This window comes from Mercenaria mercenaria, unplaced genomic scaffold (genome assembly GCF_021730395.1).
Source record: "Mercenaria mercenaria strain notata unplaced genomic scaffold, MADL_Memer_1 contig_736, whole genome shotgun sequence".
Classification (NCBI taxonomy): Eukaryota; Metazoa; Mollusca; class Bivalvia; order Venerida; family Veneridae; genus Mercenaria; species Mercenaria mercenaria.
This window is the reverse complement of record NW_026463633.1, coordinates 2,367-21,413: the sequence shown is the minus strand read 5'-3', so window position 1 is coordinate 21,413 and position 19,047 is coordinate 2,367. Positions and strand designations below refer to the sequence as shown.

The 19,047-nt window shown below is 35.9% G+C and overlaps 1 protein-coding gene across 1 annotated transcript in view; it reads right to left on the bottom strand.

Moving 5' to 3' along the window:
* The window catches only part of LOC128554777 (uncharacterized), a gene marked incomplete at its 5' end in the record, with an annotated part of 30,916 nt that extends 17,849 nt beyond the window's left edge, over positions 1-13,067 (bottom strand). The window contains 3 exons of the mRNA XM_053536086.1: positions 1,943-2,098; positions 8,566-8,764; positions 12,883-13,067. Of these exons, the coding sequence (XP_053392061.1) occupies positions 1,943-2,098; positions 8,566-8,764; positions 12,883-13,067 (540 nt within the window). The remainder of the gene's footprint in view (positions 1-1,942; positions 2,099-8,565; positions 8,765-12,882) is intronic.
* Positions 13,068-19,047: the final 5,980 nt, after the last annotated feature.

Genomic DNA, 19,047 nt, shown 5'->3' with positions numbered 1-19,047 from the left:
ATCTGATGGCATTAATGACATTTCAAATAGTATTTTCATTGGTTACTGAGAGACACCCATTTTAATTTGAAACAAAGGGAGGTAATTTGACATAAAATCAGTCCATAGTTATCTACCCTGATTGTCCAAGTCAAACTTATGACAATAATGAAATTTCAAAACAAACCATAAATGAAGTCTCTATATGACTGCACAAGCCAAAAATAGCAAATTTTGGCGCTTTAAGGGGCCATAACTCTGCAACACATGATGGGATCTAGGCAGTTTTTGAAAGGAACTGATATATTATGCCAATACAAGTTGTGTGCAAGTTTGATCAAGTTGATTGCAAAATGTTGTCTCTATCGCGTTCACAAGCATAAACTAGGAAATTTTTGGCCCTTTAAGGAGCCATAACTCTGAAACCATGATGGGATCCGGCCAGTTTTTGAAAGGAACCACGATATTATGCCAATACAAGTTGTGTGCAAGTGTGATTAAAGCTGATTGCAAACTGTGGTCTCTTATCATGTTCACAAGCCAAAAATGGCAAATTTTGGCCCTTTAAGGGGCCATAACTCTGGACCCATGAAGGGATCTGGCAAGTTTTCAAACGGAACCGAGATATTGAGCAAATACAAATTATGTGCAAGTTTGATCAAAGCTGATCGCAAAATGTTTTCTCCATCATGTTCACAAGCCAAAAATAACAAATTTTGGCCCTTTAAGGGGCCATAACTCTGGAACCATGACAGGATCTGGCTAGTTTTCGAAAGGAACCGAGATATTATACCCATACAAGTTAAGTGCAAGTCTGATTAAAATCAAACACAAAATGTGGTCTCTATCGTGTTCACAAGGAAATTGTGGACTTACGGACGACGGACGGACGGACGACGGACGAAGGTGACACAAAAGCTCACCCTGTCACTACGTGACAGGTGAGCTTAAAACAGTCATTCAAAGCAATGGTAAAAGCTTCATTTCAACAGATGAAACAAACTTCATCTTACTTACTTTTACGTAAAATCATTTATATCCGCGAGAAGACTTATTTTCGTTGATTTTGTGGTTATGTAATTCACGAAATTAAGTCCTAGGAAACAAAACTCTTTTTCCGTATTTGTCACAAAATCACAAAAATTCATGCCAGCAAAATTAAATGATCATTTTTATTGAATTGAAAAGGACATGAAACAACTACAATGATCACTGTATCCTCTTTTATTTTCTGTTCATCATGACATCATTTTATCAGAATTTCTAGTCTTCTGTTTCTAGTGCGACTACTATTATCTACTAGCATCCTTTTGACTAAATCAAAGGCTGATCGGTAGAAATCCAAAACATAACCCTAGGTTTACAATTTCACATGCTCAATAATGATTTAAGACTCGTTGGCCACAGAAATGCATATATTTTACTACTTCAAAGGCCATAATTCTGGTCTGGCTGAAACACATCTGTACATGATAAATAACATTCTTAGAATGTGTCATAATCCTATCTCAAATACGTTCTGAGGTACAAACTTAAGGCCACTTTTATGCATATTTTGACCAAGTAAAGGGTCTATCTTTAGTAAGGTTCTGTGAAATCCAAATAAAACACCAGTTGCATAATTTAACATGCTGAGTGAAAACCCTGTGAGTTTTGATGACCCTTGGTTAAATGTGATTTAAGATAAGCACGACACAAACTGCATTAATTTTGTCCCATCCTCCCTCAGAATTTTAGGAAATGGGGAGGGGTAGAAAAACGTTTCAAATTTTAGATTTTTTTCTATTAGAGACAAAATCTTTACCACAGAAAAAAGACAAGAAGCTTATCAAATCTATTTTCGGTTCTGCAGTCTCTGTCACAGACTCCTCAACAAAACTGAAATGATTCCTTAATACGCTGACAGCAGAGAACAAAAAAAAAGAAAAACATAACTTATAAAAATTAACGTATAATAGTCAACCTGTAACAGTAAACTCTTTGTTTGCTGCAGGGTGATCAGCAATCAAGGTAATAGTGAAGTGAGTCTTTCCAGGTCTAGGTCCATCTATGTTCCAAGTTATAGTGAATGATGTGGTCCCTATGTCCCTAACATCCACGTTGTATGGAGTTTGTGGTGCTGTAAAGTGAACAACATTAATATCACTGTTGAAAGCCTGTGTCAGTCTACGAAATGAATTTCCATCGGACAAAAATATTTTCCATTAAAAAAGAATACACGTATTCATAGCACCAAGAAATCGCCATTCAGAATAAAAACACGGAATTTCATGCCCATGAAATCAAACGATTTCATAGTAGTCATTAAGGAATACTGATACTCAAACTATTGACAGTCATATTTTCTGACATTATAAGGGAACGTTTGTAAATAGGGTTAGTAATCTAATATTCCTATGAATCTGCATCAATCACGGACCAGTTGTATTTCGAGAAATACATTGCTTACAGGTAGCCATTGTTTATGGATTTAACGTCGCACCGACACATGATAGGTCATATGGCGACTTTCCAGCTTTACTGGTGGAGGAAGACCCCTGGTGCCTCTCCGTGCATTATTTCATCACGAGCGGGCATCTGGGTAGAACCACCGACCTTCCGTAAGCCAGCTGGATGGCATACTCACATGATGAATTCAACGCCCCGAGTGAGGCTCAAACTCAAGTAATCTCAAGGGTGTGTGAACGTTTTTTTTTTTTTTTGTTTTTTTTTTCTTCTTTTTTATCTTAAAGCTATTTTCCCCAATTGTTATATATAATTAATAGCGAAAAATATTAGATAAACAATGAAAACAGTAACATGTGCATCAGAAACTGATCAGAAACTGTACCTTGATTACACTAGGATTCGCAGTTATCTTAGATACAGTGGTTAAAAACACATACAGTGCAACTTTTGTAGAGCAGTTGCCTTTGGGAGATGCAAATATTGACTGTTATGTAGAGGTTGTTGTTCTGGAAAGGTGAATTTGATAGTATATTTCAACTTAGGGAAATTTTGATGATGTTGTTATAGAAAGGTTTATGCTAATGTGGGCCGCTCTGGAAATGTTGTACTGTAAATTAAAGGGCAATATATGAAATTAGTGAATTTTAACTGAAATTTATTATCCCCAATTATTGACAGGAACAAACTTGCATAAGACAGAATCCAACCCGGTAGTCTATGTTAAAATAATCAGAAACGGACACGAAAACCTGTTGTTGAACACCCATTGAAATGTGACTTCACTTTTGACGTCATTGTACTTTGTGTCGTAGCGATAAAGGTTTAGTTCCAGTCAATATTTGATATGACTAAACGGCTATTTTCAATGTCAGTCTCCCATTGTTAATTATCCTCATTGGAGTTTGCTTTCTTAATTTGAAGTGTTATGGAAAATTTCACGTGAATTTTGTTCGGGAGCAACTCAAAACACAGGTGGCAGTATCGATTGGTCACCCCTTCCGAACTCCAACCCCCCGAAGACACCTGAAACAACCCTAAAAAACACCAACTTTCAAAACATAACTTTTTATATCCATTTGCCGAACAATGTAGATGACTCGGATGCACTCTGACGGCATATCGCTACACCTGTCTTTCACTTAAATAAAAGGTCTACAATTCCACAGTTAACTGAATTCAGATCCAACAAATGACTATATTCTAGCAAAATATTTCTCTATCACGGTATTTTGAATTGCTGGAAGCCATCTTGGAGTGGTCAGTACCTTCTTTGTAACACGCTATCTGAGTGGAAGAGCGTTTCAGTTTCGGAAAAGAGACAATTACCCATTCTTATTTTTTATGCAAAGTGGTGACCAATTTTACATAATTTTACATGCAACATAAGTAGTATCAAAATGTGTTTAAGATATTCATTTTTTGTATGTTTTCCAAATACACACTGATCAAGGTCATGGAACTAAGAAAATTTAATATTTTAAACCGATATTTCTTATTAGATCTAGATCCAAAATGAACATTAGAATACAGAAATATTAACAAGTTTGTTTAGGAAATCTTGTAAACGGTCACGAGGGCCATCTATTTAAGTATTCATATATTCTAAGTCTCACCGGTGCAAATAATTCGTGAAGAATATATCCCATCATTTTTATGTTGAAAATTAATTATTTATTTCCTTTCCGTTAAGGTTAATGTAACGTGATTGAAAGGGAATATTCAGAAGAACTGCAAAGTTTAGTTTCCGCTTTTATCCAATAAATCCATAAAAATACACCCAGTCGCGACTCGGCGAGGGGTAATATTTAATATAAATTAGATAACACCATCTGAAGTGAAGTTAGTTTACTTTATCCTACCTTCATGCAAAATAAAGGCAAAAATCAAGGGGTCAGATAAATTTTGCTTTATCTGGTCAGTGACTAGATAAAGCTTGGCGGACTACTTTTTGGATTCTTTTTTAAAACGACGCCATCTTGTTTTTGAGAATAACTGCTAAAAGACATATTTATGCAATTATTTTCATAAACGCGCTTTTATTAGGTACGTGAGACCATGTCACAAATGTATAGTGTATGCATACCGTATTTGCAATTACTACAAAAAGTTTTTATAACGGAAACGCTCGGAGAAACGGAAAGTGACTCATGTATATAGCGTTTGTTCAGAATTTTAGCTTTCTACACTTCAATCTAGGAATATATTGCATCTGGAATGGAGTGTTATTGAATAAAATCATCGAGGAAACGGTTTGCCTATTTGTTCTGTCAAGCGGCGATATGGCGTGTATATAAGTCTCGTCAATCGTTTGCTTGGTGAAGATGGGTAATCCGGCATTCAACTGTACTTAGGACAAAACTTCACTTGGCAGCAAATTAAAATTATTCTTTCATGTTCAGCAGAACAGAGAAGTCGGACACAAAGCAAAACAAGGTGAGCCTTTGTTTTTCGGCTCTTATTTTGTAATATTTTTATTTTAAAGACCTGTTTGTATAATGGTGGGGCGTATTAATTTCCGTGCAAGACGGACTCAGATCTAGTTGGTAAATTTTGAATTTTAATTAAAGAATCATTTTAGATCAGAAGGTAGGATAAATAGAACATTAGGTTACTGTCTTATAAATTTAAAAATTTAAATTTAAATTTATAAGACAATAACCTAATATTCTCTATTTAAATGATAGAAATATAGCATGAAAAGAATGCCCATGTGTTATTATTTGAGAAAAAATAAGTTCCAATTCCTGGTTTATTGTAGAATAACTCGTGTTTTGAGTTCTTATGCGTAAGAAAATATCGTGAAGGCCGTAGTCCTGAGTGATATATTGTTTCGCATAACAACGAAAAACAAGAGGGTCAATATGACCCTGGATCGCTCACCTGAGTAATATAAGCTACATGTTTCAAATGTCAAACTGATGATGTTTAGAAAATTTTGGGAAGATTTTCCGATGTACAATCAAGTAAGCCCTGGGGCGGGGCCAATTTTACCTCGGGGTCATGATTTGAACAAAGTTTGTGGAATTCTACTAGGCAATATTACTAGGCCTTCTGTTTTTTTTTCAGCAAATTTATGAAGATTTCCCTACGAACAATCAAGTAACCCCTGGGGTTGGGTCAATTTGACCCCGGGGGTCATGATTTGAACAAATTTTGTAGAAGTCTACTAGGCAATGCTACATGTGAAATATCTAAACTCCAGGCCTTCTGGTTTATTTTTAGAAAAAAAATAAGATTTTCCTATGTAAAATCAAGTGACCCCTGGGGCGGGGTCATAATATGAACAAATTTTGTAGAGATCCACTAGGCAATGCTACATGTCTAATATCTAAACTCCAGACATTCTGATTTATTTTTAGAATTTTTTTGAAGAATCAAGTGACCCCTGGGGCGGGGTCAGTTTTGACCCCGGGGTGTCATGATTTGAACAAATTTTGTAGAGGTCCACTAGGCAATGCTACATGTCAAATATCTAAGCTTTAGGCCTTCTGGTGTATTTTTAGAACATTTTGTAGATTTTTCTATGTACAATCAAGTAACCCCCAGGGGCGGGGTAAATTTTGACCCCGGGGGTCATGATTTGAACAAATTTTGTAGAGGTTCACTAGGCAATGCTACATGTCAAATATCTAAGCTCTAGGCCTTCTGGTTTATTTTTTTAAAAAAAGGTTGAAGATTTTCCTATAGAAATCTATGTAAAATCAAGTGACCCTTTGGCCGGGGTCAATTTTGACCCCGGGGTTATGATTTGAACAACTTCAGTAGAGGTCCACTCGGCAATGCTACATGTCAAATATCTAAGCTCTAAGGATTCTGGTTTTTAAGAGGAAGAGTTTTTAAGATTTTCCTATGTAAAATCAAGTGACCCCTTAGTGCGGGGTCAATTTTGACCCCGGGGTCATGATTTGAACAAACTTGGTAGAAGTCCACTAGGCAATGCTTCACGCCAAATATCTAAGACCTAGGGCTTCTGGTTTTTGAGAAGAAGATTTTTAAAAATTTTCCTTTCGGTTGCCATGGCAACCAGAGTTCTGCATGGATTTCAATTCTTTGAACAACTTTTGTAGAGCTTTACCCAAGGAACATTCTTGTGAAGTTTGGATGAAATTGGCCTAGCGGTTTATGAGGAGATGCCGTTTAAAGTAAAAGTTTACGGACGACGGACGGTGAGTGATCAGAATAGCTCACCCTGAGCCTTTGGCTCTTGTGAGCTAAAAACTCAAATTAATCACACTTGGGAAGTTGTTACTTCGATTCTAACACGACATACTAGTATCAACAGTGTTAGAAAAAGAAATGTTAGCTACTTTTTACGACCGTGCTACGCACCTTGATCGGTTGACGTCATTGCACGGGCGTGGGTAACCCGAGATAGATTTTGCATTACATGTATGTAGATTATTTGCTGGTCGTGTTAGAATATAAAATAACGAGACGTTTGCATGCACAATTTCTTTGTTTTCCTTTTACTCCTTGTTATTTTTTTTTCTTTTTTGTTTTCTTTTTAAGTTGAGGTTGCCTAAACATAAATTCCCAAGTATGCACTTGCTACGATAATGTTAATTCACAAACAAACACAGTCTATCAAATATGAACTCGGATATCTTAATTTTGAGTTGACCGCTAGTTTATTGCGCTAGGGAACTGCCATGTAACGTCATAAAGCATTAAGGTCTATGGGGAAAAAGAAAAATGCAGATATGGATCTTTTGTATGAAAAAAAAAAAAAGATTTGTCGACGACTTTACCAACACTGATAACTAAGAAAAGAAATAAACGTAATAGGTGGGATATGCTTCAGTCGACATTGCAGTTAGATAAGTGTATAAGAAAGATTATAATTAATTGTACAGGGTTAGTTTACATAGATATAAGCATCTTATTACCAGTTGCGTAAACACTAAAAGATCTAACTATAACCTATTTAGCCAATACGTACATTGAATGTTTACCATGTTTCTGTTTTTTGTTTTGTTGTTGTTTTTTTTCTTTGTTGTTGTTGTTGTTATTGAAATTTGAAAATTTCAATCAAATTAATTTATGAACTTTTGAAAATGTTGCTATATATAAGCTTACGGAATATGTGACATGAGAGAATAAGTACAGTAACCTAATGTTCATATAGCCACCTACATACGCAAATATAAGCAGACGGACGGACGGACAGGGCAAACACAATACAGTATACTGTAATTCTCTACCAGTGGGTGAGGGTGTGATAATGACCTTGAAATTGCCATAACTCTGCCAAAATAGAAAATGCAGATGATATACCAAACTAGCTTTGGTATTGAACCTTTTTACAGATATTTGTATTAATTTATATAAACCAGTAATATCAGTCTTGAACAACTTCTGCAACATACAGATGTACAGTACAAAATCAAATTAATTAATGTACTCACATGCGGGGAAGACCTAATTTAAATATATATTATATATATTCAAAAATAATTTTGAACGTGTGTCTGGGTGCATTCGGGTTATTATGTCAGAAGATATAAATGAATGTGAGACATGTAAAACTAATTTCATCAATGTGTAAGGGAATGGAGCGGGCCAGTGATGTAATGTGTGTTGGGGATAGGTGTGGGTATTATATAGGGCTGTAATGGTTGTATAGGGGTAGAAGAAGTAGCAACAGAGATCAGAAGTTGGAGAACTGATATAAAAGTGCTATGAAAAATTATGAGATAGTTACAGATACAGGAACATTGATAAATTTGCCATAAAACGAACGTTTTTACAATCTCAAACAATAAACGTAAAGATTTCTGCCCCTTACTACTTTTAAACCTTATGTCAGGTTTGATGATTACAGGGGTAGTAACTGAGAAAATATAGTGAAAATTAGACGTTTACCACATTATCAGAATATTTGACCCCAGTTGCCGTGATCTTCAGGGCATCTGACTCTAAGCTCACGAGCGCTTGTGAACATTTTCTCACTTCGAGGTGATATATATTTCAATATTCACGAGAAACAAACAAATTTTCTTTTTTATTTTATGCTCAATTACGTTGAGATTTGCATTTTGCAACAATTTTTAATCTCAGCGCGAGAAACAGACGCGCGTAAACAGACATGACGTCAAACAATTACTACAAACATTGAGACAGTTACAGTGAAACAGTTACCTTCTTCTGCTGTTGCCTGCAGAATTGAAGCGACGTTCCCCCTACCTAAGTAATTAACGGCTGTGCCAGATATAATGAAAGTTGTGTATGGTGGCAGGTTGATAAACTCGTATGACTGTAAACCACTCAGTTCAATTTTTGTCTTTGAATGGACTTCTCGCACATTATTGTTCTCACACATGTTCTCAAGACTGGAGATCTACAAGTAAAAAAGGCTTTAAACATTTTGAGGAAGAGAGCGTTCATTTCAGGGCACACTTATAGCTTAAGATGACAGAAATATCTTTATTAAAGTTTAGTCTACAGGAGGGAAAAGTAGCAGTTATTGGTAGGTTAAATTAGGGAGATATATGGGGTGAGAGGCAATACATGTATATCTTAACGACATATATTGCAGTAATAAAAATCTAAGAGGATCATGATGGTCCTGAATTGCCAATCTGAACATTATTGGGAGTGGGTCACTCAAAGAAAATAACTATAAAGACATCGTGTGATGTGCTATCAATTTATGATAAGTACCACTATTCACATACAGGAAACGTTCTTTGCAAATAGGAACACATGACGACTACGCCATATGTTGGCCACACTTTCTTCAACTTTCATGACTCCAGGTTACCAATTTAATATAATTGTAATACAAACTTTGAAGCACTTTATGTGCATTATTCACTAGGTAACGGACCGTAACTCAAACCTTGAGTTAACACCTTTATCTGTTTTTTTCCACACAGTGAAGGCCCATAACTTTGGCCAAGCTGAATGAAACTCCGCGGAAAACACCAGGTTCACAACTTTATATTGCTATAAATCTCTGATGTTTCATGACTGTAGGTCGAGCACACGTACACTTGAGACGGGGCTAAAGCTTTTATTCTTTGACTAATTGAAGGGTAATTACTCTGGTTTACAAAGTGTAATAAAAATCAAACCTGAGTGCACAAATTCACATGCTTGATAATATTCCTACTTTTTAGTATTTTTGACTACATCAAGGACCAGAACTCCAGTCTGGTTGAAAAAATTCCTGAAACGAACACTAGGTGTGTAATTGCACATGCTACATAATAATCACGAAATGTTTTATGGCTTTGAGTCAACTACTTTTTGAGTATAATGCAACAAAGACTTGTATCACATTTATGCATATTTTTGAAGATCAAGGGTCACAAATCTCGCCTGACTGACAGAAATCTGGATTGAAATTTCAGATGAACAATTACATATGCTGGATAATATTCACGTACGTGAGTTCTGCATTTATAGTTCTGAAATAATGGGCTTCCGTAGTTTTATTTCAGGTATTGTAATGGTGTGTCCAGTGGTTAATTATATCCGTTTATTGCATGCAAATTGAAATACATGAAATCATATAAACTGACCTATTTACTTGTCACATTGAAAAATAGACGAAAAGAAAAATTCGTAGCTATATTAAAGTCCGCATTAAGCTTGATATATGGACCTTAGAGCATTTAAATGTTCACAGTTTAGGTGGTTTAAAGCTCTAAAGTTGGAAAATTATCTGTCTGTGATATAATACCTGTTCTGGCAGGCCAAAACCTATGTTGCCAAGGCAAACATTGCTGTTGTAAAGGCTGTGGTTGAGCAGGATGTGCGATTATCAATGAAAGATACAGCCAATTGTACTTGCATATCAGATGGCAGTGTACAAACAATTCTGACAAAGCGTTTGGTCCTGAGAAAGGTTATTGCTAGGTGGGTACCTCATTTGTTCAATGAGCAAAAGAAACAACGCCTTAAATGTGCCCGGGAACTTTTTAAAACATACAAAGGATATGATAGTCGGATTATTTCTGACTTGTTAGCAGGTGACGAAACCTTCGTGTATATGTATGAGCCACAGAGAAAGGTTTATAATAAACAACGAAACGAAAAGATCAAAGGCGCCCCTGTATTACAAAGAGAACCATAAGTTCGAAAAAGATGTTTTTCGCAATTTAGGTCAATTGTAGTAGGCAAGTCGTTCATATGCCTTATCCATCTGGTCATACAGTCACTGAAAGATTTTACAAAAGATCAGAAAAAGTGAAAAAGTTGTTAGATACGAGAACGCCTTCTCTCACAAGTGCTATGTAGGTAAGCCATTTTTGGCTTCTAAAAAGGTTGAATTTGTAAACTTTTTGCTTTATACACCTGAACTGAGTCCCAATGATTCATCTTTTTTAATATCCTAGGCTTAAGAAAATGCTTTCTGGAAAGAAATACAAGTCCAGATGTTCTCTAGGCAGTGTCATTTACTAGTATTAGACAGTGTCTTAAACAAAAAACTGAAAAAGACTGCTCTTACGCATTTCGGTTAAAAGGTTACAAACATGTGTTTCGGTAAAGGGGCAATACTTTGAAGGTTTGTAATAACAATGATTATGATAAAACGTAGCAGGCCCCTCGCACTACTTCATAATAAGGTGTCAACTACTTACTTAAATATGTGCAAACATTTTTGTTTATTTATATGCATACGTTTGACTAAGTAAAGGGCCATAACTCTGGTCTGGCTATATTACCGTTCAATAATGAAACTCAAGTGCACAATTTCACATGCTGAATAATATTCATTTATTGTTTGTGCGAATTTGGAATTCCAGACATTAAGCGTGCGAAAATATTAGCAAATTCCAGATTTCAGAGTTGCAGGTTGGTATAATATTACATATTACGTTTGAATGTATTATTCTAAATACAATAGTGATTAGAGAACATTCATTTATCAAAGTGTCTTAATTTGTTTCGTTTTTCTTTATAAACAGTAATAATTTGAAAAAACATGTAATTATCAAACTTAGAAAGTATTTTAACAATATGTATTGAAGTAAAACCTTTGTTTAATATTTTAAAGATTGTTTGTGTAAAAAGGTGACCCTCGATAAAGACGGATTTTGACCCGGAAAGCATGATCTTGGTAAAAGAAATGATATATTTATATTTAAGCTCTGGACGTTGTCGTTTCGAATAAGAAGATCTGTAATGATTTTCCAACATAAGACAATGTAAAACCAGTGTGTCCTAGGTCGGTACCAAGGGTGTGAGTTGAACAAACTTCACCATGCTCTAAATGCAGGGCATTACGATGAAACAAAAACAAACAATTTTTGACGTCAGGGGTATGATTTCAACAAACTTGGCAGATGACCACTAGAACATCCTACATGCCATATATCTGCACTGAGGGCATTGCTGTTTAAAACAAGAATATTTTTCTTCCGATATAATCCCAAAACAGGGTTAATTGTGACACCAGGCGCATGAGTAGAAAACTATTACACTACGCAACTTGCAAAATATATACATATTCAATACATACACATACAACAAGCATACATAAATACATTGATGTAACTATAGAACTATATGCCATTGGGTCAGTTTTAATCCCGGGAGCATGAGTTCAACCAGAGACATGATTTCAAGACACTTGGTAGACAACTTCTATAGCTATACAATAACGGCTTTAGATAGAAAGATTTTTTAAGTGTTTCCTACATACTATAATGATTTAAGCAACAATGGCAGAAAACCGCAAGAAAGCTATAAATACAAAATATAAAACAACGAACATATTTTAGTTATATAAATCTACGTAAATAGGTAAACCCTTGGGTGGAGCTAATTTTGATCCCTGTGGCATGATTTGAAAAACATGGTAGAGGACATTTTCACTGAAATTATCTAGCCATTAGAAATTCAGGTTTAAGACAAAAGACTTTTTAACTTTAACGTTAATAGTACACGTAAAAAGTGAACCCAAGACTTTGGCCAGTCTTAACCCAAGTATGATTTGAACAAACTTCATTTAGGCTTATTGGATAGTGCTGCATGCCATTTTCTATCAAAATTGTTCGAATTGTGAAACTACGTAGAGCAAGCTTGGGCCAGCATGACTCTCTTCTTTTAATTTGAAGGGTTCATCAGTAAATATGTTTAAAAATGTCATAGGCAGCCCCAAGAAGAAGAGACTTAGTAACATTACTAAACAGTCTTGAGAGCGGTTCATACGACTTGGCTACATACTACGTTTAGTGAAAAACAATCATGTAGGCGCAATTGTTTCAAGGTTTTTGTATTTTTTCTTCTAATACCCCTAAAACGGATCAAGCAAAACCATTTGAATCAACAACGCATGTCCATACCAGAATAATGTTTTGTTTAATACTGACCAGTAATTTAAGAGGAGAAGATTTTTAAGTAAATCTACTGACGCAGCGCTCTGGAAAACATACGTCGGACTATCCGCTTATACTTATAGTTCATCCTAAATAAAGTTCGGTTTAGCAAAATGTGAAGTTGTTTTACCTGGAAAGTACCAAGACAATTGGAACATCTGTATACAACTTCTTTCACACATGCATCATCCATCATTAACTTGAAAACATATCCAAAGGTTTCTTCACTGTCTGTGTTATTAGGTGCATTCCATGAAATGGTGATACTACGACTGGATACAACAGTTGTTTTGAGGTCACTAGGAGGATCTGACACTAAATATGGTAGTATACATCAGTATCAAGTAATGTTTACCTCATTTTTAAGTGGAATCCAATACTATTGATAAAATTTATGACTGTTCGAGAAAAAAAAAATACAATATAAGTTATTATATTGGAAAATAATTCTTGATACTTTTAGCACTCGAAATTAACTTCTATAAATAAAAGGGTGAATGCAATATCTGGGCATAACACAAAGACACGTATTGGGATAAATACAACCAAAATGTTAAGCAGTACACTTTTTGTGATGTAAGTAAATTTTTAGGGAAGGTAGATAGGAAAATCATTTGAAGATATGATTTTGTAAGGAACCGTAACCGACAAAGTTCACAGAAATCCAACATAGGAAGTACAACACCCTCTTGAATTGAAGTAACACGATTCATATATTATGTATGTTTAATAATATAAAGAGTTACACTGCATATGAATGTTCTAATTGGAAATTATTACTAAACTGAGGGAACAAATGTCAGCAAGTACTAGTCTGGTCTATGACTAGTCATTGAATTTACAACTATACTTATTTTGTATAAATATTATGATCAGTTCAAAAATGAAGATGCTAGAGTTTAAACAGTAAAATATTGCATTTTAGAATATGCAAAGGTACAAAATTCATTTTACTAGTCAGATCAGACTATAAAAGCAAACACAGCGAGTTGTTAAGGTGAATCCTGACCTCAGACGAAAAGTATAACTTTACAACGCACACAAATGATGAGAGTTTATCTTAATAAAGACTGAAGACTGTATTTATTTAAAATATAAAAAAAATAGAAAAACCACAGGGCGCTCAACATGACATAAAGAAAGATGTTACAGGCTTGGTTTGATTGAGCCTGTTCATGGACGGACGTGGAAGTGCAAGCTACCGTCCACGCCCTCTAGCCTCTGCTTGAGTGCGATTCCATGAAAAACGGCGTTCGGACACATAAAAAAGCAGGAACCATATCCAAATAGTAATTAAAAATACTCAAACCATTTAAAGAGTACACAGATATGTTTGCGTAACTCTCATCTTTTATTTTTAGAAAGAATATCCCTAAGCCTAGCTGCATTTCTCAGCGCTAGTTGAATGTCTCAGGAGACGTTGGTGCGAATTTGAATTTGTACACCTACGCAAAGAAAGATTTTTTTGGAATTTGCAAAATATTCACAAATTGATCTTCAAACTATACCTAAACAAGCATTTCAAAAAAAACTGCGAAAGTGAAAGCTCAAAAGTACATGTCTTGTGTGCATATCTCATCACATATTTTTCCCCGACGGTGAAAAGTTTTCATTTTGTTGTATATTCTTTAAATTAATTAAACAAAAAGGTATTATAGTTCAAGATGGATATTTGTTTGTGAAAAAGCAAAACTTTTAATAATACATTGTACTCCAAATAAAATAGATAAAAAAAAAAAAAAAAAAAAAAAAAAAAAAAGAAAAAACAAAGATACGACGTCCAGCGGGCGTCATGACACGACTGCGAATTTCTTTCTTAGTAAGACCGGGTTTTATTTTTATAATATGTTTAAACATTTTTGTTATAAAATAAATACATTTGCTTAACATGCCTAATTTAGAAAATAAAAAGACAAAAAGAAAGATTCGTTTTTAGAATAAGTAAATGTATGTATTTTTTTTCCCGTTTTTCGATGGTATGGTCTTTTTTTCTATAGCACGTCCGTGTGAAATAATTTCATGTCTGTAAAAATTTACTGTCAGCTGAGCACATTCTCGCATGTGCAAATAATGATCTAATTAAAAGATATTTGCTAAACTATACGTGTCAAAACGGACATTTATATGACAAGACTAAATCATGATGAAATATTAAAATATCAAATATATGTACGGGCCAAGCAATGTGGGTGGTATGCTGGGAACTGGGAACTATACCAGCATTGTAAGCAGATTTTAGCGCTCGTAAAATCACAGGAAAATGCCGGGACCCGAAAGACGCTCTGTGAAATTACCTGAAGATAAAGTGTTCAGTAGATTTTTAAATTATTGCACAAGTTAGTACAAGATATCCACTAACAGAGTATACTCACGTTACTCGAACAGAGCCTTAAGCTACAGTCACACATACGGATGTGTTCGTGCGTTGAGGTACGGTGCGGATGGGATTGTTCTGTGGGAATGCGGACACGGATAAGTACGGAGCAGTTCGTCTTAGTACGTGAAAATTTGTGAGAAACGGGGAACAAAAAGATTCAGGTCTCGAAAAAGTACGGATAGATACGGCGTGCTAAGTTGAATACGTTTTAGTGCGCCTGGCAACTTGCCCAGCGCGTGAAGGGGTCTGCGGTGAACTACGTTGAACTACGCTTAAGGGGACGAAGACTTTGAAATTAGAAAAAAGGTGGGTAGGGTATGATAAAATTTACCTTGAAAAAGGTACACAGTTTTGGTACATGAAATGGATACTGTTTTAACTGTTATCAGTACACAAAGGATTGCCCACTAAAATAAAAATGAAACAACTCAAACAAAAAATGTTATTGTTGAATTACATACGACTTATTGTGTACATTCAAAGTCAACAATTAATATTTTTTGAGCGAAAATAATAGTGCTTACCTTGTCCAAACATTTATCAATATCCTACTGATTCTGATTTAAAGAAAAGAGTTCAATAAGTTCACTGTCTTTATTTTCATTTTACATATGTAAGCTAAAACACATTATTTAGTTTGTTTACAAAGCAGTGCATATGAAAAGATATGGTGGTCAAGCAAGGCCACATTCCAAAACTAAAAGAGTATATTCCCCTTAATACATTCAACATTTATTGTTACAGAAGCCGAGTGGTCTACGATAAGGGCATAGAAATGGTTCAATTATTAATTTTCAACTTGGTATTCATGCACTTAAATATAAACAAGAGCTGTCTCCATAGGATGACACATGCCCCCGATGGCACTTTGAATGAATAGTTATGGCCGATGTTACAGTTTAGGACCTTTGACCTACGGACCTGGGTCTTGCGCGCGACACGTCGTCTTACTGTGGTACACATTCATGCCCAATAATTTTAAAATCCATGCATGAATGACAAATATATGGACCGGACACGCCCATCAATGCACTATCATGAAATATGACCTTTAAAGTCTAAGTGTGACCTTGACCTTTGAGCTACGGACCTGGGTCTTGCGCGCGACACGATATCTTACTGTGGTACACATTCATGCCAAGTTATTTGAAAATCCATCCATGGATGACAAAGATATGGACCAGACACGAATGCACTATCATGAAAAATGACATTTAACGTCTAAGTGTGACCTTGACCTTTGAGCTACGGACCTGGGTCTTGCGCGCGACACGTCGTCTTACTGTGGTACACATTCATGCCAGGTTATTTGATAATCCATCCATGGATGACAAAGATATGGACCGGACACGAAAATTGCGGACAGACTGACAGACTGACAGACCGACAGACGGTTCAAAAACTATATGCCTCCCTTCTGGGGCATAAAAACAACACATTCAACAGACTTTTGAAAATATATTGTCTTAAAAATCCCTAAAATAAGGTATGAAAATTGGTTGAGAGGTCCAGTCAATGTGTACATGTGCAAAAGTAACATTCTAATCTTATTCACAAAACTTACTAATACACAGCAGGAATGTCAATGATCAAAACTGAACGAATATACAATTAACCTCACTTTAATGCAATTTATAATTTGTCCTTGAATCCTCTACTATAATTTTCATAACTCTGTTTGCACGAGTTTGCCGTTTCGGGAATTAAGTTTGCTACAAATTTACTAATATATTTCTGATTGGTACAGCGTATTTGGTGAAGTTGGCTTTAAAAATAGTGATATCCGTTTTCTGATTTTTATGAATAATATATACATGTGAATAAAGCTGAATTTCAACTGAAGAAGGATTTGAAAGATTGCAGCAGATAATAAACGTTCAAACACAACTAACAGAATGCAGTTTTACTTTCTTTTGAACTTCCTTTTCTTTTGAAGTTTCATGATAACTTAATTTTTAAGTAAAACTTGGTAAATTAACAACCAACCCTTTTTATCACAGGCGACTGTTTTTTTTTTTACAGAGTAATTAAAATTCAAGTTTTGTAATTCCAAATAATTACTTAAGATTTATATGCGGTGTAATTGGCAGACATTCAATGTGTATGACATGTCACGGTATAGAACTTGAATATTTAAACGGGGAGAAAATGTGTAGGCGGCCGGGTAGCTTAGTTGGTAGAGCATTGGAACGGTAATCCGAGGCCCCGGGTTCGAGTCCCTGTCTGGCTGTACATTTTTCTCACCTTGTGACATTTGGCGCCCAACGTGACGGCATTATACTGGTTAGTCTACGACGCCTGTAATTGCTTATATATAAAGTACCCGCTGAAATTCAAGGACGAATTTCAAAATGGTGGGGAAATAGGTCACGGTATAAAACTTGAATATTTAAACGGGGAGAAAATGTGTAGGCGGCCGGGTAGCTCAGTCGGTAGAGAATCGGAACGGTGATCCGAGGCTTCGGGTTCGAGTCCCGGTCTGGCTGCACATTTTTCTCACCCTGTGACAGACATTTTAGCTTAAATAACTACATGCAATCTTTATTCGATTTTTCTGCGTTCTTTTATGAAATTATATAGCATTCCTGAAATAACACAAATCCCCCGCCACTGCTATGGATAGTGAAAGGGTAAACCTTTTACCTTTAGTTGTGACCTTGACCTTGAACTGACATGGCTGACTCATGAATTCTGCACAACGTCTTGATGAGGTGATCATTTGACCCAAGTTTCATGAAAATCCTTTAAGGGGTTTAGGAGATACAGAGTGGACACAAAATGGAAGACTCAAACCTTTCACCCTAAGTTGTGACCGTGACATTGAGCCGGCATGTCTAACTCGTAAATTCTGCAAATCGCTTTGATGAGGTGATCATTTCACCCAAGTTTTATAAAATTCCTTCAAGGGGTTTAGGAGATATAGTGCGGACACGAAATGGAAGGCTATAACCTTTGACCTTGAGTTGTAACCTTGACATTGAGCCGACATGGCTGATTTACAAGTTCTGCACATTGCCTTGATGAGGTGATCATTTGATCCAAGCTTCATATGAATCCTTCAAGGGAATTAGGAGAAACAGAGCAGACACAAAATGGAAGGCTCATACCTTTCACCTTCAGTTGTGACCTTAACCTTGAGCCGGCATTGCTGAGTCACAAGTTCTGCACATTGCCTTGATGACCCTAGTTTGATGAAAAAATCCTTCAAAGGGTTTAGGAGATATAGAGCGGACACAAAATGGAAGGCTCAAACCTTTTACCCTAAGTTGTGACCTTGACCTTGAGCGGGCATGGCTGACTTATGAGCTCTGCACATCGTCTTGATGAGGTGATCATTTCCTCCAAGTTTTATATAATTCCTTCAAGGCGTTTAGGAGATATAGAGCGGACACAAATGGAAGGCTCAAACCTTTCACCCTAAGTTGTGCCCTTGACCTTGAGCCGGCATGACTGACTTATAGGTTCTGCACATCGTCTTGATGAGGTAATCATTTGACCCAAGTTTTATAAAATTCCTTCAAGGGGTTAAGAAGATATATAGCGGACACAAAATGGAAGGCTCAAACTTTTGACCTTGAGTTGTGACCTTGACATTGAGCCAACAAGGCTGCCTTATGAGTTCTGCACATCGTCTTGATGTGGTGATCATTTGACCAAAGTTTCATGAAAATCCATTAAGGGGTTTAGGAGATATGGAGCGGACACGAAAGTGTTACGGACAGACGGACGGACGGAAGGACGGATGGAGACCATTCCTATAACCCCTACCACTTGTGGCGGGGGATTAAAAAGAAAATTAAAGTGCATCAACTGTTGAAATTTTTAATGAATTTTCTTAAAGGAAAAGGAGTAATGTTAGCACCCCAAACGTATTCTTTTAAAAACAGTTTCTTATACATGTCTATAAGAAAGTCTTTG